Source organism: Bufo gargarizans, chromosome 1, assembly GCF_014858855.1.
Source record: "Bufo gargarizans isolate SCDJY-AF-19 chromosome 1, ASM1485885v1, whole genome shotgun sequence".
In the NCBI taxonomy this organism is placed as follows: domain Eukaryota; kingdom Metazoa; phylum Chordata; class Amphibia; order Anura; family Bufonidae; genus Bufo; species Bufo gargarizans.
Window position 1 is genome coordinate 642,851,893 of NC_058080.1, and position 26,844 is coordinate 642,878,736.

The following is a 26,844-nucleotide window of genomic DNA, read 5'->3' on the forward strand; positions in this document are numbered from 1 at the left end:
CATTTATTTCATTGGAATATGCTGGCACTATAAAAGTAAAGTTTTGTATTATTTGTAGGGAATAGATGTATAATAGAAGTATTATACTATATATATTTTTATCAGTTTTACATATACACTGTATAACACTTATACAGTATATATGATTTCACATTTCTGTAATACAGACATGCTCAACCTGCGGCCCTCCAGCTGTTGTAAAACTACAACTCCCACAATGCCCTGCTGTAGGCTGATAGCTGTAGGTTGTTCAGGCATGCTGGGAGTAGTAGATTTGCAACAGCTGGAGGGCCGCAGGTTGAGCATGTCTGCTTTAAATGGTTTCTACCACTTGCTTTGCACCCATTTCGTTTTCAGACACTAGTGATCCGCTAGTGTCTGATGTACAATACAAGCTAAGTATTATCTTATTCTGTTCGGCCGTTTTGTTTAAAAAAGCACTTTTATATTTATGCAAATGAGCCTCTAGGTGCTATGTGAGTGTCTTTTCAGCACCTAGAGGCTCCGTCTACCTTCATAAACTGCCGCCCAGCTCCTCGCTCCAGCACGCCCAGCTCCTAGTGAATTCGATCCTCCCCCTGCCTCTGACGTCTGACGTCTGACGTCTGAAATCTCGCGCCTGCGCCATCCGTCTCTGCATTCGGGGGCATTCGGCGCAGGCGCAGTGGAAATGTCTGGGCAGGGAGCGGTCAGACATTTCCACTGCGCCTGCACCGAATGCAGAGATGGACGGCGCAGGCGTGAGATTTCAGACGCCAGAAGCAGGGGGAGGATCAAATTCACTAGGAGCTGGGCGTGCTGGAGCGAGGAGCTGGGCGGCAGTTTATGAAGGTAGACGGAGCCTCTAGGTGCTGAAAAGACACCCACATAGCACCTAGAGGCTCATTTGCATAAATATAAAAGTGCTTTTTTTAAACAAAACGGCCGAACAGAATAAGATAATACTTAGCTTGTATTGTACATATATTAAAGTGGTAGAAACCCTTTAATATAATATATTTTACAGCCAACACTATAAGGCAGAAAGAACACATAAATAGGGTTTCTAAGAATCTAAGATATAGTGATAAACCTGAAATTCTACCCAACGAAAAAAACAACAATATTGTTGTAATACAGGGCTTTTCAGGTTCATTTTGTTATGAAATCATAGATTTTAGGCCCTGGAGAAAGATTAGATTCTGTTTTTTAAAAGCCATCTATTATTAGGTGAGTCAGCTGTCTGACTTTCATACTTAAAATGCTTTAGTTCAGGAAGATTTCAGATAATTTTTACAAAATATCTCCACTGTGGCCTATGGGTGAAAACATTTTATCAATAGTATATAAAGACCTGCTGAGAAGTGATCAGTATCACACTAGAAGACTTCTCAACCTGCTCCTAACAATCATTCAATTCATTATTTTTCTCAAAGACAGACTCAGATGTGTAATCTGTCCTACTAGGCAGATTCCTGGTGGGCTGGTTGGTCGGAGAACTGCCTGCTATGGCAAAGCTAAAGCTGCAATGATGCCAGTCCTGCATTATCAGTGCAATTTCTGTGGCTAGAAGGGGTAAAGGATGTGCCATGGCATCATGGTCATTTAACCACAGATCCAGCATCCAGTAGTTCAGAGGGAGTCTGGAGATAAAAAAGTATCTGTAGAGGAGATGAGAGAGGTGCCTGACACTTTTCCTTCAGCCTCCAGCATCACCTGTGCTCATGTTGCCACCAGTAGGAAAGGTGTTTAGGGGACACTGCATCTGCCAGTGCAGGAAAGGTGGGAATGGGGACAATGCTGCTGGCAGTGAAAATATATTGCAATGGGGACAATGTTGCTGCAAGTGGGGCAGCAGTAGGAAGAGGGACAATGTTGTTACCAGTGAAGGAGGGGTGGGAAGAGGCCCAATGCTGCAACCATTGGGGACAAATCTACTGCCACTGGTGCTTTTTGGTGCTACTGGAGAGATATTTTGTGCTGCACTGTGGTATTTGTTTGTTCCCGATGAAGAGGTGTTTTGTGCTGCACTGTGGTATTTGTTTGGTCCTGCTGAAGAGGTGTTTTGTGCTGCACTGTGGTATTTGTTTGGTCCTGCTGAAGAGGTGTTTTGTGCTGCACTGTGGTGTGTTTGGTCCTGCTGAAGAGGTGTTTTGTGCTGCACTGTGGTATTTGTTTGGTCCTGCTGAAGAGGTGTTTTGTGCTGCACTGTGGTGTGTTTGGTCCTGCTGAAGAGGTGTTTTGTGCTGCACTGTGGTATTTGTTTGGTCCTGCTGAAGAGGTGTTTTGTGCTGCACTGTGGTATTTGTTTGGTCCTGCTGAAGAGGTGTTTTGTGCTGCACTGTGGTATTTGTTTGGTCCTGCTGAAGAGGTGTTTTGTGCTGCACTGTGGTATTTGTTTGGTCCTGCTGAAGAGGTGTTTTGTGCTGCACTGTGGTATTTGTTTGGTCCTGCTGAAGAGGTGTTTTGTGCTGCACTGTGGTATTTGTTTGGTCCTGCTGAAGAGGTGTTTTGTGCTGCACTATGGTATTTGTTTGGTCCTGCTGAAGAGGTGTTTTGTGCTGCACTGTGGTATTTGGTGCTTATGAGCAGTTACTTTGTGCTGTATTGTGGCTTTTGTTTGGGGCTTCTGGGAACATATGTTGTGGTGCACTGTGGTATCTGGTGCTGCTAGGGGGTATTATGTGCATTATTTACTGTTTTTAGTTATTTGGGCCTGGCTTAGTGTATTTGGGCACTGTAAGGTATTTGTTTGGCACTGTGTAGTTTTTGTTCACTGGTTAGTAATGTTATTGATGATTTTTTGCATGACAAATTATTTAAATTCTAAAGGAGTTGTAAGAGGTTAGAAAAAGAAGTCTGCTTCCTTTTAGAGAAAGCACCACTTTTGCCTATGCTATGGTTGCATGTCATATTGCACATCAGTCCCATTCAATTGAATAGGACTGAGCTGCAATACCACACACAACTCATGTTCAAGAGTGGCACTAGCTATGTTAAAGGGGTTTTGTCACTTCTGCAAGTGGCATTTATCATATAGAGAAAGTGAATACAAGTCACTTACTAATACAGTATATTGTTATTATCCATATTGCTTCCTTTGCTGGCTAGGTTCATTTTTCCATCACATTATACACTGCTCATTTCCATGGTTACGACCACCCTGCAATCCAGCAGCAGTGGTCATTCTTGCACACTATGGGTAAAAATGCCGATCTCTCTGGTGGCCATGACCGTGGGAGTGCACATAGGCCTGTGCCTTTTTTATATAGCATGCAAGCACGCCCACCGCTGCGGGATTGCAGGGTGGTCGTAACCATGGAAATGGGCAGTGTATAATGTGATGGAAAAATGATTCAAGCCAGCAAAGGAAGCAATTTGGATAATCACAATACATTAGTAAGTGCCTTGTATTAACTTTCTCTACATAATAAATGCTATTTGCTGAAATAACAAGACATCACAGCGTTGATAATTATTACTGTAGGAAGAAATATTAATTCCCCGTACTGTACCTGTAGCATTGGGTCTGCCTCTAAACACGTCATCATATGCTTTCCATTGCTGTGTGACTTGGTACGCATGGATAAAAACTACAAGTACAACCACAAGACAAACTAATGGCACAAGGGCAGCTGTAAAGAGTGCTGCATAGACATTCGGAATAAAACACCTGTAAAAGAAAAATGAAACTGTTAATATTTATCTTTCTACCACTAAGAAGAGCTGTATTGTGTAGAGGAGCGCCGTGGCTTCTTTCTAGGCCAGTAATATCACATTCATCTCTCACATGAATATATATATAATGGGTATATATTTGTTTTTTGTTAAGTTGCCTAATAATTATGCACAGTAATAGTCACCTGCACACACAGATATCCCCCTAAAATAGCTAAAACTAAAAACAAACTAAAAACTACTTCAAAAATATTCAGCTTTGATATTAATGAGTTTTTTGGGTTCATTGAGAACATGGTTGTTGTTCAATAATAAAATTAATCCTCAAAAATACAACTTGCCTAATAATTCTGCACTCCCTGTATAAGGTCTAACAATGCATATCCGAGAAAAATCCAAGCCATGAGGAGAAAAAAACTGCCTGTAGAGCCTAAAGACAGGACTGTGTGGAGGTACAGATTTGGAGATGAGTACAAAAAAATTCTGCTTCCCTGAAAGTTCCCAAAAGCACAGTGGACACTATAGATCTTAATTGGAAGAAGTTTTAAACAACCAGGACTCTTCCTAGAGCTGGCTGCCCCACCAAACTAAAGGTGGATTTTCCCAGCCTGATGAAGCAGGTGATTGTCGGAAAGGAAGCGTTCCAGATTATTATGGTGAGAGGTGACTAAGAACCTAACTGTCACTCTGGCTGAGCTCCAGATTATTATGGTGAGAGATGACTGAACACAATGGTCACTCTGGCTGAGCTCCAGATTATTATGGTGAGAGATGACTGAACACAATGGTCACTCTGGCTGAGCTCCAGATTATTATGGTGAGGGATGACTATGAACACAATGGTCACTCTGGCTGAGCTCCAGATTATTATGGTGAGGTGACTATGAACCCAATGGTCACTTTGGCTGAGCTCCAGATTATTATGGTGAGGTCACTATGAACCCAATGGTCACTCTGGCTGAGCTCCAGATTATTATGATGAGAGATGACTATGAACCCAATGGTCACTCTGGCTGAGCTCCAAAGTTTCTGCATTCAGAAGAGAAACTTAAAGGCTATGTGCACTTTTTGGGGCAATTATTTTTATTACTGCACTGTACTTATTTTGAGCTAAAATCATTTTTTCAATAGGTCCTTATTAAAAATAATGATTCGTTTTTTTCTGTACAGAGCTGACATGCTCTAGCAGCAGTCTGTGTTTTTCTTAGTCTTTTCCATCATCTGAGGAGCAGACGGACTCCTTATCTTTGCTCTCATTGTAAACACTCATTATAGCTCAGCTTTTATCTTACTGATAAGAATGTGCCTTAAATAAGTGTTATAACCTCTTAGTAGTTTAGAGATGAGGGTTATTAGATTAGCGCAACAAAGTGAAAGTACCAGTCACACAGTTAGAAAAACTGTTAACCCTTTGTAACAGAATAGCTCAATATGTTTAATAAAGGCAAATTGAAAATATGATTTTTAGACAAAAATGAGTAAAATGCAATCAAACAAAAATTGCCTCCAAAGATGTACATAGCCTTCAAGGTCAACTATCACTCCAGCACTCCTCTGATCTGGGCTTCATGGCAGAGTGGCCAGAAGGAAGCCTCTCCTCAGTAAATGACCATGTAAGCACAGATGGAGTTTGCAAAAAAGTACCAAAAGGACTCTCAGAATGTGAGAAACAATATTCTCTAGTCTGATTAAACAAATATAGAACTTTTTTGGCCTAAGCATCATGTTTGGAGCAAACCAGTCAGCACCCAATACCATCCCTGCAATGAAGCATGGTAGTGGCAGCATCATGCTCTTGAGGTGTTTTTCAACGGCTGGGACAGGGAGACTGGTCAAGATTGTGGGATAAGCTGAATGGAGCAAAGCACAGAGATATTCATAATGTAAACCTGATCCAGAGTGCTGTGGACCTCAGAATGGGCTAAAGGTTTACCTTCAAACAAGACAATGACACTAAGCACACAGCCAAGACAACACAGGAGTGGATTAGGGACAACTTCATGAATGTCCATAAGTGGCCCAGCCAGATCCCTGAACTCAATTGAACATCTCTGGAGAGATCTGAAAATGGCTGTCTGCTGATGGTCCCCATACAACCTGACAGATCTTGAGAGGATCTGCAGAAAAAAAATTACAGAAAGTTCCCAAATCCATGTGTGCAAACCTTCTGGCATCATACCCAAGAAGACTAGAGGCTGTGAGTGCTGTCAAAGGTGCTTCAACTAAGTACTGAGTAAAGGGTCTGAATACTTATGTCAATGTAATATTTTAGTTTTTACTTTTCAATAAATTATCAAAGATTTTGAGCATTCTGTTTTCACTTTGTCATTATGGAGTAGTGAGTGCAGAATGATAGGGAAAAACGTGTAATTTTAGCAAAACGCTGCAACATAAAAAAATGTGAAAAAAGTGAAAGGGTGTGAAGACTTTCCGAATGCATTGTATGCAGGGGCGTAACTATAGTTCATAGAGTCTCATAGCAAAATAGGATGGGGGTTCCACCACCTAGTGTAAGAAAATAGGAACAGCATAAGAGGCAATAACTAAAGGTATGCATAATATATCAGAAAACCCATATCATAGAAATAAGACACTATATTGTTATTTCCCACAAAAAGGCACAATGGGCCAGATTTACCATTAGCTCAGGTCAGAATAATGGAGTGAAAAAGTCCCCCAAAAAGTCCCAAACGCTAAAACGGAGCACAAATTTGCAACTTTTTTCTGCTCTGCACTATGCTCGCCAGTTTTCTGAATGTGGGCGTGTTTTATTATGTAAATGAATCTCTAGACAGATTTACTATTGGGACTATTTAAAAAGTCGCAATTTCACTCCAGTGAGGACCATGCTTATCTCATGAGACTTTTTAATAGAACATGCGACTTTTTCATAAAAACGTGCGACTTTTTCATAAAGACGTGTGACACCGTCAAACCACATTTATTACAGTCTTAAAGGGACGATCATCAATCTGACTCGGCTAAAACTGACTTTAGCCATATGTTAAAGTGGAGTGAGCTGTCAGAGTCGTGATAAATCTGGCCCAATGTTCTTGTGCCTGATAGGGCCCCCGCCAACCTCTGGGCCCCATAGCAAGTACTATAGTTATGCCCATGACTGTACGTATATATACAGTGTCGGAATGGGGTGCCAAGGGCTCACCAGTAGAAGTGACTCTAGGGGCCCACCCTATAGTTTCATGCAAATATTGACACTTAAGGGGGTTTTCCAATTTGCATCAACATCCTTTAAAATAATCCTTTATATAGGAAGCTGTAGTGTAAGGCTCCATTCACACGTCCGTGGTGTGTTGCGGACCCGCAAATTGCGGATCTGCAACACACCCGCCCGGCACCCCTAAAGAAATGCCTATTCTTGTCCGCAGCTGCAGACAAGAATAGGACATGTTCTATCTTTTGCAGAGCTGCGGACCCGAAGATCGGGGCCGCGCTCCGCAAATGCGGACAGCATACTGTGTGCTGTCCGCATCCATTCCGTCCCTATAGAGAATGAATGGGTCCGCACCTGTTCCGCAAAATTGCGGAACGGATGCAGACCCAGACGTGTGAATGGACCCTAATAGCGCACATGACCGCTGCAGCTAATCACTGGCCTTGGTGCTGTACACCACTGAGATCACTGATTAGTTACAGCAGTCAGGTGCGGTACACAGGCATTTTATCGCGGCAGCCAAAACATGATGTCCCAGCTGCAGCCCGACGGAGAGAACAGGGTACCGCTGCTGGATCAAACAGTGATCAGGATGGTGAGTTTAAGTGTTTTTTTTATTTTTTATTTTAACAGCATCCCTGTAAGTTTTAACTTAGGCACCCCCTTCAAGCTCAGTACTTAGATACCATAACAATACCAAGCTCTGTGCATAGATACAGCAACAGGACTCTGCTACACGCACACTTCTACACATGCCGGCACTCTGCTACACGCACACTTCTACACATGCCGGCACTCTGCTACACGCACACTTCTACACATGCCGGCACTCTGCTACACGCACACTTCTACACATGCCGGCACTCTGCTACACGCACACTTCTACACGTGCCGGCACTCTTTACACGCACACTTCTACACATGCCGGCACTCTTTACACGCACACTTCTACACATGCCGGCACTCTTTACACGCACACTTCTACACATGTCGGCACTCTTTTACACGCATACTTCTACACGTGCCGGCACTCTTTACACGCACACTTCTACACATGCCGGCACTCTTTTACACGCACACTTCTACACATGTCGGCACTCTTTTACACGCACACTTCTACACATGTCGGCACTCTTTACACACACACACTTCTACACATGTCGGCACTCTTTACACGCACACTTCTACACATGTCGGCACTCTTTTACACGCACACTTCTACACATGTCGGCACTCTTTTACACGCACACTTCTACACATGCCGGCACTCTTTTACACGCACACTTCTACACATGTCGGCACTCTTTACACACACACACTTCTACACATGTCGGCACTCTTTACACGCACACTTCTACACATGTCGGCACTCTTTTACATGCACACTTCTACACATGTTGGCACTCTTTACACGCACACTTCTACACATGTCGGCACTCTTTTACAACCACACTGCTACACATGTCGGCACTCTTTTACACGCACACTTCTACACATGCCGGCACTCTTTTACACGCACACTTCTACACATGCAGGCACTCTTTTACACGCACACTTCTACACATGCCGATGTTCTGTCAGAAAACCTTAAATTGTCAGATTCCCTTACCCAACGTGACTTCCAGGGGTGTGCGCCTCCGTGCAAGCGCAGTACCACGGCACGGCGCCTCCGCGCAAGCGCAGTACCAGGACATGGATAAGGTAAAATTACAGTGAGCGTTGACTCATGGACGCGCAACGCGCCCAACCGCGCATGCGCTCTCAGGGGAAAGGTGATCCAATGGTATTTTGTCTTGTTAAATTTCCTTACCCTCACACTGCGCACACGCGGATTGAAGCCAGCCAGCAATTAATCTGAAGCGCGCTGTGTGGTGATTTAACAAGACAAAAGACCGTCAGATCTCCTTACCCCTGAGAGCGCACACGCGGTGTCCTTGCGCGCTTCCATGAGTCAACGCTCACTGTAATTCTAACTTACACACTGTCATACATGCAGCACTCTTACACACTGTCATACATGCATCACTCTTACATACACACACTGTCATACATGCATCACTCTTACATACACACACTGTCATACATGCAGCACTCTTACATACACACACTGTCATACATGCTGCACTCTTACATACATACACTGTCATACATGCAGCACTCTTACATACACACACTGTCATACATGCAGGCACTCTTACATGCACACACTGTCATACATGCAGGCACTCTTACATACACACACTGTCATACATGCAGCACTCTTGCATACACACACTGTCATACATGCAGCACTCTTGCATACACACACTGTCATACATGCAGGAACTCTTGCATACACACACTGTCATACATGCTGCACTCTTACATACACACACTGTCATACATGCAGCACTCTTACATGCACACACTGTCATACATGCAGGCACTCTTACATACACACACTGTCATACATGCAGGCACTCTTACATACACACACTGTCATACATGCAGGCACTCTTACATACACACACTGTCATACATGCAGGCACTCTTACATACACACGCTGTCATACATACAGGCACTCTTACATACACACACTGTCATACATGCAGGCACTCTTACATACACACACTGTCATACATGCAGGCACTCTTACATGCACACACTGTCATACATGCAGGCACTCTTACATACACACACTGTCATACATGCAGCACTCTTACATACACACACTGTCATACATGCAGCACTCTTACATACATACACTGTCATACATGCAGCACTCTTACATACACCCACTGTCATACATGCAGCACTCTTACATGCACACACTGTCATACATGCAGGCACTCTTACATACATACACTGTCATACATGCAGGCACTCTTACATACATACACTGTCATACATGCAGGCACTCTTACATACACACACTGTCATACATGCAGGCACTCTTACATACACACACTGTCATACATGCAGGCACTCTTACATACATACACTGTCATACATGCAGCACTCTTACATACACACACTGTCATACATGCTGCACTCTTACATACATACACTGTCATACATGCAGCACTCTTACATACACACACTGTCATACATGCAGCACTCTTACATGCATACACTGTCATACATGCAGCACTCTTACATACACACACTGTCATACATGCTGCACTCTTACATACATACACTGTCATACATGCAGCACTCTTACATACACACACTGTCATACATGTAGGTACTCTTTTAAACCAATTGCAATACATGTAGATTCCTTCCTCAACTCATGGCATTGTGTGTTGCTAGTTGTGTCCCCAGGTCCTGAGCCAGGCTCCTCCCCCTCGCAGCAGCAGGGCTCCGCTCCAGACTAATCACAGAGGCAGCAGTCCTAGCAGAGCTGCCTCATTGGAGGAGAGGCTGTCAGTGCTATTGACTGACAGGTTTTAGTCCAATCAGCACTCCTGGTCAGAGTAAGGCTCTTCCACATGAACTAATTTACATAAAATCGTGGCAAATTGCTGTGTTTTTTGCAGTGATTTTATGAAAATCAGATCATGTGGAAACAGCCTTACTAACCAGGAGTGCTGATTACACAAAATCTTGTCAGTTCCCATGAATCAGTGCTGGTATGGAGCCTTTCCTTCTCAGTTAGTATGAATCGCAGGCATCATGCATCCTACTGTGTATGGGGACGGAGCTTATCGCAGATCACTTTTAAAGGGAACCTGTCCTCAACTTTATACTGACTGTACTGAGGGCAGTATAAAGTAGTGACAGAAATGCTGATGTCAGCGGTGTGTCACACATCAGCTAAAAGTAAGTGGTTGCCGAAAACTAGCATCATAATCATTGCAGACTGGACCTTGAAAAGAGTCAAATCTACCTGAGAAGTCCTGGTTATTCATGAATTCCTGCTCTCCTGCCCACCTGCTGATGACTGACAGGATTCTACCTAGTTTTCTCCCTTTCTCTCTAGGGGAGAACTGCCAATCATCAGCAGATGGGCGGGGAGAGCAGGAGATTATGACTATCCATGACTCTTCTCAGGTAGATTTGACTCTTCTCAAGGCCTGGGCTGTAATGATTATGATGCTGGTTCTCGACAACCCCTTACTTTTAGCTCATGAGTGACACACCGCTGACATCAGCATTTCTGTCACTACTTTATACTGCCCTTAGGGAGGTCAGCATAACGTTGATGTCACGTTCCCTTTAAGCAAGAAAGCTCACTTTTTGGTTTGGGGACCCACCGAGGATTCTCCCGGCTCCCCGATGGGCCGGTCCGAGCCTGTATATAGAGTATAATATGGCACTTGGCACAAATTGCTTCCGAGCATGATGGAATTATTTAAATCGGCTCTTAATTTACATTCTTACACTTTCCCGGACATGAATTTTTATGACTGTTCATTTAAGTGTTTTCTGGGAAGTTAAGTGGTATGATACTTAGGGCAAACACTGACATGTTTTATTGTTTTTCTATCCGGTAAAAATACCATGCCAGTTTTCAGTGGGCATCCTCAATAGTGAATGAAGTCCATTGACATTAATGCAAAATGGGCAGTAAAAGGAGGACAGCAAGTCTGTCATAGATAATTGTTGTGGACATCTGTTCAACAAATGCTTCCATTCAGTCGTATAGTGTGGGCTTCATATTCTGCGTAAGCCCACAAGACTTACTGATAGGATGCATCATCAGCTCTGCACATTATGTAAGACTAAGCATAATCGCAAATCAGTAGAAATGTGATGGTTTCATCAAAACTCGTAGACCACCACTCATCACATGCACTGTTCCCACTCAACCCAGGCTGCTCATCTCTGTCCAGTGTGGAGCTTCCTCTTTGAGGACATACGGTGGCATCAATATAGCTGACAGCACATTGGCTATTTTTGACATATCAGATTTTATCATCCAGCCTGAACTGTAATGGTGAAAATGTATTTGAAAGCAATCTTCTCTTGTCACCTGTCCACTGTCGGACCGGGGTGTCTAGGGCCCACTAGAGAAATTCTTTCTAGGCGCTCACTGTACAAATGCGTGCATAACTTACCTGCCCCCAATTGTAATTCCCTAAAAGTCTGCCAACAGATTTCAAGTTGTAGCCTGCTGTCTAGCCTGTGCCTCAGCCCCCTGGAGCCCCTGTCAGTGTCCTTCTGACCTTCTCTTGCCTTGGACTACAGCCCTCCTAGCTACATGAGCCTAGAACATATGCTCACACAGTGGTAGGCAGCAGCAAGATGACTGATTATGGGGACCCCATCAAGAAGGCAGGTCCCTGGGGAAAAACAATACTGGCTGGCCTGACTCCCAACCTCTCGATGTAGTTAGAATAATCTACCCAGCTTTATAAATGGATGCATAGTTTGGTTTGGTTAGTCTGCGCCTGCACCTGTGTCATCTGAATGGTCTACATATAATAATGCATTTCCCCTTCATCAGCAGAAGCTGGGCAAAATGTCTTGATGGACGCATCTTCCCCCAACTAAATCTATGTTTGTCAGCGATATTGGGAATGGGACATGTGATGGTTCTGTGCCAGTTGTAGTCTAATTTAGGTATCTAAATGGCATCTTAGGCCTCAGCCATATTCCTGAAGGGACAATTCTGGAAGAGCTCAGGGTAAAGACATACAATGGGGCAGATTTACTAATCATGTCTAAAACTTAGGCCTCATACACGACATTATTTTTCTTCAGTGTGGTGTGTATTTTTATAGGGATAGCTCACTGACCCATACAAATCAGTTTCAGTGTGCCCGATCCTAGAATCTCACAGCAGGTCCTATTCTTTTCTATTTTTGCAAATGAGAATAGCACGTTCTGTTCATTGAATTGAAAAAAATGGAATGAACCCGGAATCTTTCCTTTTTTTTGAAGGATCTGTTTTTGCTTACCAAAATCGGACATGGCCGTATGCATGAGACCTAAGGGCGTATTCACATCACCGTTTTGTTTTCCGTTCTTCTGATCTGTCAGATCAGAAGAACATAAAAATTTTTAAAAAAAGGGTCTTTCATTGGCACCATTAGTTGTGCTCAGTTAGCATCGGTTTGCACTAAAAATAACTGAACCGTCATTTTTTGAGCATCAGTTATGATCAGTTTGTGTCACTTTCATCAGAGGTCAGTTGTTTTTTACGGGAAATAGAGTCCTTAATAACGGGAAATAGAGTCTAAAATAACGGATCTCTACTTTCACACTTGCTTTGTTGGATTCCGGCAGGCAGTTCCGTCACCGGAACTGCCTGCCGGATCAGGCAATCTGTATGCAAACAGATACCATTTGTACATGGATCCGGATCCGTCTCACAAATGCATTGCAATACCGGATCCGTCTCTCCGGTTGTCATCAAGAAAAATGGATCCGGTATTTATCTTTTTTTTTTTTGCGCAGACTGCAAAATTGGATCAGTTTTTCCAGAACACTTGGGGCAGATTCGGCGTTAATGCATTTCAATGGAAAATAATGCCGGATACGGCATTCCAGCAAGTGTTCCGGAATTTTGGACGGAGAATATACTGCAGCATCATGTTTTCTCCGTCCAAAAACTGTACAGTGACAGAACTGAAGACACCCTGATGCATACTGAACGGATTCAGAATGCATTAGGATAAAACTGATCTGTTTTTTTCCGGTATTGAGCCCCTAGGATGGAACTCAATACTGGAAAAGTTTCACGCAAGTGTTAAAGTACCCTTAGGCTGAGTTCACATCTGCGTTCAGCCTTTCCATTCTCCTGCTCCGTTATAGTCAATGAGTCCAGCGTGTGTACAACCAGTGCCTGTATATTGCGGACCCGCCGTCTGCTATACGGGCACGGAGCCCTTATGTTCATGTGCATGAGCCCTAAATGTGAGCTGAGGTGTCCTGAGCTCTGCAGACTTCAGGTTTATTCGGGTAGAAGGTACAAAATTAACATGATCAAGGACTGTGAATTTAATGTCTGGAAAATTCCCCCAGCACCGGTTAGTGACCACACGGGCTGGAGAACTTTTTGGCCTTTGCTAGCTTAACATGTACAGTATATGATGTGGATCCATTCACTTCAATGGAGCTGCCCAAAATATGGACAGCACTCGTGTACTGTCTGCATCCGTATGTCCATTCCATTGCATCCGCAAAAATATAGGTCATGTCCTATTCTTGTCCGCATTATAGACAAGGATAGTACTGTTCTATTATGGACCTGACGCTTCGTTCCGCAAAATGAGGAATGCACATGGTCGGTATAATTGTTTTGCAGTTTTACAATTTGCGGACCGTAAAACAGCCAATGGTTGTGTGCATGAGCCCTTAGGCTGGGGCTACACTGCAATAACAGATGTCACACAACTAAGGTTCGCAGCCATAGAAATGAATGGTGAATCACAAAAAATGCAACCCTCCTGGTTATTTTATTTTCATAATTGCTATCTGACAGAGTGGGGGGGTTGTACGGTGAGAGTGGCGATCTATCTTGACTGGGTTCCAGGGGAGTAGCTAAGGGGAAAGGCCCATTCCAAATTTTCCATGGGGCCCAGTTATTTCTAGTTACGCCCCTGGTTAGATTGTCTACCGTGCTTTAGAATGACATCACTGCTCCAAGAAATGCCAGTGTTGAAGCTGTTTGGCATAATACCAGCAAATGTCTAAATATGCAGGGATAATGTAGCAATCTTCATTCTTCCTTTAACTAGATTCCACCCGTCCTATATTCTTGGCATGTAACACTATCACTAATGTGCCTTGTATTGCTTAAGACATTTAGTAATAATAGAACACATGACAATAATACATTTAGGCATATAGCTCTTTTCTGCATTACTGTTCTTTCTAAACTGTTCTCAAATGCTCACTAGCTAAATCCAATATGTTCAGCTTCATAATCACTGATTGATTGCATTCAGTGTATAGGTAATGCCACCATTGTGGCCACCAGTGGAGAACCCAACAGTTATCACTACTGAAACTACACTACCTGATAAGGACTTTTCTAAAACTTCAGGGGACATTTATTAAAACTGGTGTAAAGAAAAAGTTGCACAGTGTTCCCTTTTAAAAAAAAGCTTCAAACTGACCCTCTCCCCCCCCCAAAAAATGTTTTTAACGACATAAGTAATTAAGGCTACTTTCACACTAGTGGCAGCCTTCTCCAGCAGGGGAACAGCCTTCCGGATCCGTGCTAACGCTAGCCCACCGTGCAGCCGGATGTCCACTCCGGCCCCATTCACTATAATAAGGGCGGGCTGGAGGTCCGGCCGCAGCACAGCAAACATGCAGAGAGGCAGCCGGAATAAAACTACATGTCGTAGTTTTATTCCTGCCGCCTCTTGGCATGCCTGCCGTGATACTGCACGGTGCACTAGCGGTAGCAAGATTCCAGCAGGTTGTTCCCCCGCTGGAACTGCCTGCCGGAGAAGGCTGCCGCTAGTGTGAAAGTAGCCTAATACAACTTTAAAGGGATTGTGCAAGAATGCGGGGGGTCAAACCCCCTCCATTCTGCCAGACTTGCAAAGGGAAAATGACTTACTTGCCTCCTTCTCCTGCAGGCCTTCAATGCTTTTATATATAACTATAGGAATCCATCTACAGAGGTCATCTGCGGGTGGCAGGCCTCCATTGGAATGTATCGAATCTCCCATATACTGCAATGGTAATTCACTGCAGTATGTGGCCGAAGCAATCTGAAGATCGCACGTTCAAGTCCCCTAGGAGGACTTAAAAAAGTAAAGTTTTAAAAAATACTATAAAAAATATATAAAAAAGTCATATCACTGCTCTTTCCCCATAATAAAAATAAATATGTAATGCACTGCCAGGTTCTAAAACACCCGTACTATTAAAATATATGCATATGTATCTGTACTATGAATGCCATAAAAGAACAAAAAATCTAAATAGCCGATTCGCTGTTGTTTTGTCGCTTCACATCCCCCACTGAACACCCTAAAACAGAAACCTATAAAACTATAGTGGAATTGCATTTCTTTTTTCCAATTCTCATTCAAGTTTGATGTTCATATGAAATATTACTATGTGAACATTGTTTATATGAGGTTATGTATATAATACAATATGCAGAATGTAGGGCAGGACAGTATTTGCTTTGCTGTCTTCATAATCACAATGGGGCAATGTGAGGTGCACATCTATACTACCATACTAGTAAGTATGAAATCCACATAAAGTAATAGACACATAGAAATCCTCAACTAGTTACTGTACTTATGTGTCCCGGTGATAAAAGGGTTTTGGTTGCTTTCATTGAGTCTTCAATTTTCAGTTGCTCACCTACTTGCTTGAGATAACTACCAGTATAGTGACAATAGCTGTTTGTTCTGTACCTACATGATAGTTGTGATCCGTGCATCAGCCCTATAATTATTGTTTTCTGATCATTTTCAATACAATGACGTCCTTAGGCTCATTTAATTATATTACACAGGGAAAAAGTTCCCTCCACCCAATGGATATAGAGCCGTACGATGAGTATGTAGTATGCAATGCTCCTGTCAGTCAGTCTAGATGGGATCAGTTGTATATCCAGTTTACTGTGCAACTTACTAGTATCAGCTGCCGAAAGTAACAACCCTAATTGTGAGAGAAGTGGGGAGGGAAGAAAAAATATAAAAAGAGCACTGGAACCAGTGAGGTTGAGCTGTATGCTACCAGTTTCATGCAAGTGGACAACCCCTGTCCATATGGTATGGGTAGGTCGGCGTCCTCCACGTGCTGCTGACACACCAGCCGTGCCACTCGCACCACTGACTCAAACCAAGTGTTACATCAATCAACATAACCTTTGGTACGCACAAGACTTGATAAAGGGGTCAGAAGTACCCCCGAAACGCGTTGTCAACTAATAAACTGAATATTGCGAAATACACAGTTGTGTAAGGTTACCTTATCTGAATATAAAACCCACATTCTTAGACTGATAAAGTCAAGCATCCTTCCATTTGTACTTCACACCAAAGTGGTGGGGTGGCTCCCGCCCAAGGTGTTTGGACGAACCCGGGCTGCACCAACTGTGAACCATCTACGTAGCCTTCATTGTGGTTGCGCCCAATAGGTGCAACTAAAATAGGTGAGCAAACCAATTCTTCCTGTGGATTATCCACCTATTGAACATACTCACCCTATGAGCGCCTTTCTCTATCCCCTGGCCATTATTTGCCATATGGTATGGGAATCACAGAGAGGGATCCCTTGCTCTAGTAGCCAGAGGAGAAGACTTCAGCAAAGAGTGACTTCTGCTCTTTTGGGCTCAACACAGCTATATACTATAAGGTCACCCTTTAGTTAAAAAGGCCGCCAACAGTTTCAACGTCGGACTCATAGATGGGGTTGCGTGCTTTTGAAAATAAATATTCCACTTGGGACAATTGCAAGATGCATTAGGAAATATATAGCAATGCTATGACACAACAAGTGGATTTCAAGGCTCGATATTTCCTTCGGAGCATTGTGTATTTTATGATCTGCCTTTATTGAAGCCATACAATATAGTTAACTGAGGAACATAAGAGAACATCTCTGGACCTGAAGGGAATTCACTTCAACCGAAAAGGCAAGTAAAGGACCACTGTGACAATGTACACTGTGCACTTGCTGATCTGATTTTATGTGCAGTCCTTTCCTGGCAGAGATTGTATTTATGGTGTTTACATCCTATATACCATGATTTCTCAGGGGTTAGGTGGTGGGCCCAGGTAGAACTTTGGAACTGGAGACTATGACCTTCAAGTTACTCCTCTGCAAACAGTCATGTCTATGTTCAAACACGCCTATCCAACATTAGATCATTTCTCCATAAAATAGGGTACACAACAGTATTGGCCCGCGAGTTGTCCTCTTCTGTTAAGGTGCTGGAGGGGTTTTCTGAGATGGTAAAAATTGTAGCCAGAAGGAGAAAATAGGTTAGAAAATAACCTATACTCATCACCACTATAGCTTCCACAGGACATCAAATGTGTATATTAATTCAGTAATATGGACTGGGATGTATTACACTGTTTAAATAGGCAGAATTGTTAGTCATGGGCTGGGGACTTTGTAGATGACCAGATGTGGATGACATGCACATAGACAAGTGGCCGATTTATGTTCCTTGCTCCTGTAAACATTCCAGTAAAAGAAGCCTGAGCTCTCAGATATATTCAGGTGGCAATGCCATGTGGTGTGCACAGCTCAGTGAGGGTTGTCCTAGAATGACATTCAAGATTTTTAATATGAGAGCATGATAGGCACATTAATAGCATGACATTTGGCAGGACAGTGGTGGCCATGGCAAAGATTTGAACAACAGATAGTATAGCACATGGTCCAGCTGATATCAGGGTCAGGTTACCTTATGTGAATATCAAACCCACATTCTAGTAGCAGAAATTAATTCTTCACACAAATCATCCCACATTTATTTACGCTTACGGGCTACGTTAGGTAACACTTAGGGTGTGTGCACATTCATAGGGTATGGCTGCTCTACTTTTTAACACTTTAGGAATGATTTATCAAATACGTCTCATACTAATAAACATGCTCATTCCCATGAAAATAGTTGCCAAACCATGTGGTGTGGTAATCAGGATACATATTGCACTATGGATATCCTCGGGGCAGATTTAAATGCTGTCTTGCCCCATTCTCATTGTAACAAACAATTGACATGCTGTGGATTCAATATCCGCATGGAAGGTCAATTTCCGCAGGAAAAAAAAGCAAAGTGTACATGAGATTTGTCCGATCTCCTTCACCTCTCTGGTACTGTATTACGCTCATGTTTTTCCGCACAACAATCTGTGCAGAAAAAACGCATGTGATCTGTAACGTGTCCAGGCAGCTTTGCATTAATACAAGAAGTTCCGTAAAAGTGACCATCCAGGCACAGCTGATACCTCTAACTATGAGGTTGATTAGACCTAGTATCAAGGATCTGGATCCTTCTAGAACCTGGCCTATAAACTTCTGGACCGAATCACAGGTGCTTCTGTAGCCGATCACTGGTCTCAGTGGTGATGTGTCCCTAGCAGCACGCCACTGCTGGGTCAGGAGTGGCTTGGGGACACATCTCCACTGAGGCGACTGACTGGCCATTGCAGCACAAGTGGCCTTGTTGATAAGTTTACACAGAAAATGGGACCAGAAGGAGATGGACTGGAGCACATGAGTGCACTGTCCAGCACATAGATAAAATCAGAGTTGAAGCTGGACAACCCTTTTAAAGGAGTTGTCTCATGAAGAACTATTAGGGCATATTACATCATAGACAGGGGGTCTAGATGGCTGCCAGGTAATACTACCTTTCCACTGCAGAAGACGTCTGCCTGGCTGTGGCCTCTCCTGGCAAAACTAGCTGTTTTCTGCAGGTGTTCTAATCTGAATGGAGCAGTCTCTGATGAGAAAACCCCTTAAATAGTGATCCTCATACTCATGGTATAGTATTTAGGACATTACATATCAAGGGTTTTGATCGGTGGGGGTCCTAGTGCTGAGAATCCTGCTGATCGTTTAAACCAAGAGCTGAAGCACTCAGCTGAGTTAAATCTTTCATCGCTGCTGAAGAAAGCTCAATAGAAAGTCTATGAGGTTGTCTTTAGTCGATCCTCAGCAGCGAGGACAGACAGCATTCAGTTGAGTTCTTCTAAGGTGATCGGCAGGGGTCTTAGCACTAGGACCCCCGTCGATCCACCACCATATATAACTATTTCATATCAAAAGTTTATAGAAGAGTGCGGTTACTATAAGGCCTCATGCACACGACCGTGCCGTTTTTTGCGGTCCGCAAACCGCCTTCCGCAATTTGCGGAACGGAACGGACACCGGCAAAATAAATGCCTATTCTTGTCCGCAAAGTGTGGACAAGAATAGGATATGTTTTTTTTTTTTTTTTTTTGCGGGGGCCGCGTAGCGGAGCCACGGATGTGGACAGCAGACGGAGTGCTGTCCGCATCTTTTGCGGCCCCATTGAAGTGAATGGGTCCGCATCTGAGCGCCGATGCGGACCCAAACAACGGTCGTGTGCATGAGGCCTAAGTCTAGCGTAGATATTTTTCATGGCATGGGGAGATTATTCTAAAATCTCAGCCGTCATTTGCTCTCGTCTCATATCCTCATCTCACACACAGCAGACATGTTTACAAGTGTCTTCTGCTCCGTCCTGACGTCTGGTGTCATGAATCTGCTGAACTTCCCAGACTGTAAACAGGAAGTTCCTAAACTGAAGTGCACTGTGCTGTGCAGGGGGGAGCGCTCATTGGCTGCGGCTGTACTGTTGCTGGGGGAATGTAGCTGGAATTGCTGGTGATTTAGGTCTATTCGTTCTGGGACTTGTTTACACCCACGGTGACATTTAAGCAGATGCAGATATTGTGTAATCCTCCATCTCTGGTTACACACTGACTGATCTTCTGGGCACAACAGCAGGGTCACTTTCAGATGTGAGAAAGCCTGTGCTTTATGCTTATATATGGCTAGATTGTTTTACCACATTCTAGTTGTTTCAATGTTCTTCCCCTTTTTCGGCAGTATTGCAGATTTTTTGTTGTGTCAGGCCATTAAAATCAATTCTCTGGGGCCCCTTCACTAGGCGTCTAGATAGTCATAAATGCTATCTTATCTCTGTGGGACATTAGGGAGCGAATGATAATAACTATTCCTGTTCATTATTGGGCAGCAACAACATCATCTTCAAGTAATTTGACAACCGTCAAGTCTCTTCCACCTTTGTCTCTCTATATCTATAGTATTTGCCAAGCTTATTGAGAAATGAGATCTACTGAACTTATGCAAAGGCTCCTAGCAGCTACCACAAGGGGGGGGGGGGGGGGGGGCTGTGTATATACAGTATTGCTCCCTTTGACTTAAAGGGGTTGTGCACTTTTGGGAGGGAAGGGGGTTTCCTGTGCAGACCTGCAAAGAGAAGCGTACTTACCTGCTTTCCGACACTGGCTCCCGGATTCTAAGCTCCCTAGCTTTGGCCGTTACGCTGGGCTCCGCAGATGTAACTTCCTGCATGTGACTCTGTGGATATAACTAAGGGCTCTTTCACACTTGCGTTATTGTCTCTTCCGGCATAGAGTTCCGTCGTCGGGGCTCTATGCCGGAAGAATCCTGATCAGTTTTATCCCCATGCATTCTGAATGGAGAGAAATCCGTTCAGGATGCATCAGGATGTCTTCAGTTCCAGAACGGAACTTTTTTGGCCGGAGAAAATACCGCAGCATGCTGCGCTTTTTGCTCCGGCCAAAAATCCTGAAGACTTGCCGCAAGGCCGGATCCGGAATGAATGCCCATTGAAAGGCATTGACCCTTAAGCTAAACGTCGTTTCGGCGCATTGCCGGATGCGACGTTTAGCTTTTTCTGAATGGTTACCATGGCTGCCGGGACGCTAAAGTCCTGGCAGCCATGGTAAAGTGTAGTGGGGAGCTGGGGAGCGGGGGAGCAGTATACTTACCTTCCGTGCGGCTTCCGGGGTGCAACAGAGTGACGTCAGGGAGCCCCACGCGCATGGATGACGTGATCGCATGGCACGTCATCCATGCGCATGGGGCGCTCTGACGTCACTCTGGAGCGCCTCGGGAGCCGCACGGACTGTAAGTATACCGCTCCCCCGCTCCCACTATGGCAACCAGGACTTTAATAGCGTCCTGGGTGCCATAGTAACACTGAAAGCATTTTGAAGATGGATCCATCTTCAAATGCTTTCAGTACACTTGCGTTTTTCCGGATCCGGCGTGTAATTCCGGCAAGTGGAGTACACGCCGGATCCGGACAACGCAAGTGTGAAAGAGCCCTTACTGTTGACGTCTCTGCAGCAAACTGCTGTCGGCAGTGGAGACCTGCTCCCTTTTCATCTTGACATATGGTCATGTAGTACCAGGGGAGCAGGTCACCGCGGTGGCCAGTAAGTGGCTGTAGTGGCATCAAACAGGAGGTTTACATACAGGGAGCTCAGTGGAGCAGCCGAAGCCGAAGAGAGTAGGAGACAGTGGTAGGAAGCAGGTAGGGCTACTTTCACACTCGCGTTTGGTGCGGATCTGTCATGGATCTGCACAAATGCTTCTGTTCAGATAATAGAACCGCATGCATCTGTTCAGAACAGATCCGTTTGTATTATCTTTAACATAGCCAAGACAGATCCGTCATGAACACCACTGAAAGTCAATGGAGAATGGATCTGTTTTCTATTGTGCCATATTGTGTCAGAGATAACGGATCCGTCCCCACTGACTTACATTGTGTGGCAGAACGGATCCCTTTGGCTTAGTTTCGTCAGACGGACACCAAAACGCTGTTTTCAGCATTTTGGTGTCCACCTCCAGAGCGGAATGGCGACTGAACGGAGGCAAACTGATGCATTCTGAGCAGATCCTTTTCCATTCAGAATGCATTAGGGCCAAACTGATCAGTTTTGGACCACTTCTGAGAGCCCATGACGGATCTCACAAACGGAAAGCCAAAACACCAGTGTGAAAGTAGCCTAAGTATGCTTATGTTCACAAGGTCTGCCCAGTAGGGAACACTCCTCCTCTACCCAATGTGGCACAACCCCTTTAACCCTTCTCTTATTAGGCAATTTTCAGTTTTTACATTTTCCTTTTTTTGCTCCCTATCGTCCCAGAGCCATAACTTTTTTTAACATAGCCATATGAGGGCTTGTTTTTTGTGGGATAAGTTGTACTTTATATTGCCATAGGATGTAGTGGGACATTTTTTAATAGGGAGGAATTGTACTGTATAGATATATATATATACACAGTATAGACCAAAAGTTTGGACACACCTTCTCATTCAAAGAGTTTTCTTTATTTTCATGACTATGAAAATTGGAGATTCACACTGAAGGCATCAAAACTATGACTTAACACATGTGGAATTATATACATAACAAAAAAGTGTGAAACAACTGAAAATATGTCATATTCTAGGTTCTTCAAAGTAGCCACCTTTTACTTTGATTACTGCTTTGCACACTCTTGGCATTCTCTTGATGAGCTTCAAGAGGTAGTCACCTGAAATGGTTTTTACTTCACAGGTGTGCCCTGTCAGGTTTAATAAGTGGGATTTCTTGCCTTATAAATAGGGTTGGGACCATCAGTTGCGTTGTGGAGAAGTCAGGTGGATACACAGCTGATAGTCCTACTGAATAGACTGTTAGCTGCTTTTTTCTTGCCATAATACAAATTCTAAGTAAAGAAAAACGAGTGGCCATCATTACTTTTAGAAATGAAGGTCAGTCAGTCCGAAAAATTGTGAAAACTTTGAAAGTGTCCCCAAGTGCAGTCACAAAGCCCATCAAGCGCTACAAAGAAACTGGCTCACATGCGGACCGCCCCAGGAAAGGAAGACCAAGAGTCACTTCTGCTGCGGAGGATAAGTTCATCCGAGTCACCAGCCTCAGAAATCGCAGGTTAACAGCAGCTCAGATTAGAGACCAGGTCAATGCCACACAGAGTTCTAGCAGCAGACACATCTCTAGAACAACTGTTAAGAGGAGACTGTGTGAATCAGGCATTCATGGTAGAATATCTGCTAGGAAACCACTGCTAAGGACAGGCAACAAGCAGAAGAGGCTTGTTTGGGCTAAAGAACACAAGGAATGAACATTAGACCAGTGGAAATCTGTGCTTTGGTCTGATGAGTCCAAATTTAAGATCTTTGGTTTCAACCACCGTGTCTTTGTGCGACGCAGAAAAGGTGAACGGATGGACTCTACATGCCTGGTTCCCACCGTGAAGCATGGAGGAGGAGGTGTGATGGTGTGGGGGTGCTTTGCTGGTGACACTGTTGGGGATTTATTCAAAATTGAAGGCATACTGAACCAGCATGGCTACCACAGCATCTTGCAGCGGCATGCTATTCCATCCGGTTTGCGTTTAGTTGGACCATCATTTATTTTTCAACAGGACAATGACCCCAAACACACCTCCAGGCTGTGTAAGGGCTATTTGACCATGAAGGAGAGCAATGGGGTGCTACACCAGATGACCTGGCCTCCACAGTCACTGGACCTGAACCCAATCGAAATGGTTTGGGGTGAGCTGGACCGCAGAGTGAAGGCAAAAGGGCCAACAAGTGCTAAGCATCTCTGGGAACTCCTTCAAGACTGTTGGAAGACCATTTCAGGTGACTACCTCTTGAAGCTCATCAAGAGAATGCCAAGAGTGTGCAAAGCAGTAATCAAAGCAAAAGGTGGCTACTTTGAAGAACCTAGAATATGACATATTTTCAGTTGTTTCACACTTTTTTGTTATGTATATAATTCCACATGTGTTAATTCATAGTTTTGATGCCTTCAGTGTGAATCTACAATTTTCATAGTCATGAAAATGAAGAAAACTCTTTGAATGTGAAGGTGTGTCCAAACTTTTGGTCTGTACTGTATATTGAAAAGGAATAAAGCAAAACAAAATATGCCGGGCAGTTTTTCTTGCTCTAGCCCAGCAGGACACATGGGCAGAATACAGGTTGTTGTTTTCGTGACAATGTTCTGCAATCATAATCTCGTACAACAGCCTATGTAAAATATGCATCTAATATTCTGTATCAACAGCAATAATTGTAATTGTGGCTATACATACAGCAGCATATGAGAAGTGGGTGTTGGATCTCTATTGAGAACTTTTTAAAGCACATTTCATTTTTTACACACACAAGTGCACAGTTTCACCGATGAGTGGATGGAGCATTAGATATCTGACTGTTAGGCCTCTTTCACACCAGCTTGATGGATTAGCTTTGGGTGCGTTCAGGGTGCGTTTAGTGAAACTCGCACCATTTTCCAAGCAAGTTTAGTCAGTTTTGTCTGTGATTGCGTTGAGTTGTTCAGTTTTTTCCAGCGAGTGTAATGCGTTTTGATGTGTTTTTCAAGTGCGTGATTAAAAACTGAAGGTTTACAAACATTACTTCCGGATTTTTTTCAGTTTTTCACTGAAGCCCCATTTACATCTATGGGGCCAGGGCTGCGTGAAAAATGCAGAATATAGAACATGCTGCATGTAGACAGACCCTCTGAAATGAATGGGCCAGGATTCAGTGCGGATGCTATGCGTTCACATCACGCATTGCACCCGTTCGGAAAACTCGCTCATGTGAAAGAGGCCTTAGGCCTAACGCGTTTTCTTTTTCATTCAGTTTTTTGCGTTCTGTATACAGACCGTATACGGAACCATTTATTTTTAAAGGATCTGCAAAAAAAAGGAAGGTACTCCGTATGCCTTCAGTTTCCGTATTTCTGTTTTTTCGTTCCGTTCAAAGATAGAACATGTCTTATTGTCCGCATAACGGACAAGGATAGTACTGTTTTATCAGGGGCCAGCTGTTCTGTTCTGCAAAAAATGGAATGCACACGGATGTCATCTGTATTTTTTGCGGAACGCAAAATACAGAAAAAGCCATACGGTCGTGTGCAAGAGGCCTTTTTCACACATCTGCGTCTGTTTTACAGGTGCAAAAACTCGGACCGTTTTGCATCCACAAAGGTCCAAGTTCAAGATGAGTCTGAAGCATTCTGCACACAAAGATATATTTTCTGTTTGTGTCCGTTCCGTTTTTTTTTTTTTTTGCGGACCTTATACGGAACCAATTATTTCAATGGGTCCGCAAAAAAAACCCGGAAGGTACTCCGTGTGCATTCCGTTTCCGTATGTCCATATTTTCATTCCGTAAAAAAATATAACATGTCCTATTGTCTGCATTACGGACAAGGATAGTACTGTTCTATTAGGGGCCAGCTGTTCCGTTACGCAAAAAACGGAATGCACACGGACGTCATCTGTATTTCTTGCGGATCCGTTTTTTGTGGAGAGCAAAATACATACAGTCGTGTGCAAGAGGCCTTAGTGTTTTTTAAGCAATTGATCAATTTTTTGCATCTGCAAAAATGGCAACTTTTTTAATTTTTTTTTAAAGAGAACCGGTCACATTTAACTTGATGTCTGAGTACATGTTATAGAGCAGGAGGAGCTGAGCAGATATGTGTTTTTTTTTTGGGGGGGGGGGGGGGGGAGATTCAGTAACACTTTTATTATAATTTATACATTTATATCTATGCTTATTCTATGCTCTGAAGTCAAGAAAAGAGGTCCTATCGGTGATTGATGCTCTTCCCTCTATGAATGACCAGCACAGTGTGCCGTCCACAGTTTTTGCTGCTCTATTTAAATGAAGCGTTCCGCATCCGATCCACAAAAAATGCAGATCGGAATCGGATGCAGAAAAAAAAGTGCTCGTGTGCTGTTATGACAGTCTCTCCATCTACATGGTTAGTCATAGGCAGTCCTAATAAGATGCCCTGTCTCCCCATTGGCACCCTGCCAGTGTATTCAGTGCTACACGCCTGAGTCTAAATTGACTAGAGCAATTAATCATCATGGCAGCGGCTCTAATTTAGCATACTGGGGAACACCTATGGCATGGTCACTTCTACTAAAAATAACATGGTGTGCAGGGTTAGGAGTGACAAATCAATCCCTTATCTTCCTGCTGTAATCTGTGTCTGGATATCAGCCGGGGACAATGGTTACTATTAATAATAAGCAGTGGCTACACTGTATACAGCAGCACTGCACACTGCACCAAGGTCCTAGCGGCACATGGATTAGGTCATTGTCTCCCATGGGGTTTCTCTGTTCCCTGACCTAACCCACAGCAAGTCTAAGTTGTTAGCCTTTTATACAGCACGGCCACACATAATCCAAAATTCACATTGCAAGAAATGTCTCACAATATCACAATGTTCCCTAGTATGTCCTGTGCCCGGATTATTTATCATATAGAGGTATATGCACTGTATACAAAGTATTTCCCATAGGCATGTAACCTACGTGTTTGCATGAGACCCACTGAAATACTGTGCCTCACCAGAGGGGTCGCTATAGTCCTTGGCTGCTGACAACCTGTAGAAGCATTGGGTGAGCTGTTCCAAATGTCTCTAATTGTTGTTATTCATTTCTTCCATCCTATGATAGCCAAAGATTGCCTCCTGACAGATACACATTGCCTTCCTGCGATGACAACAGATGGTCCCCAGGACAGCCAGAG

The 26,844-nt window shown here is 43.7% G+C and overlaps 1 protein-coding gene across 1 annotated transcript in view; it reads right to left on the reverse strand.

Annotated features, from left to right (window-relative positions):
* ADGRV1 (adhesion G protein-coupled receptor V1) overlaps positions 1-26,844 on the reverse strand; it is a 522,269-nt gene that overhangs the window by 22,262 nt on the left and 473,163 nt on the right. Inside the window, 1 exon segment of the mRNA XM_044282697.1 lies at positions 3,495-3,652. Within this exon segment, the coding sequence (XP_044138632.1) occupies positions 3,495-3,652 (158 nt within the window).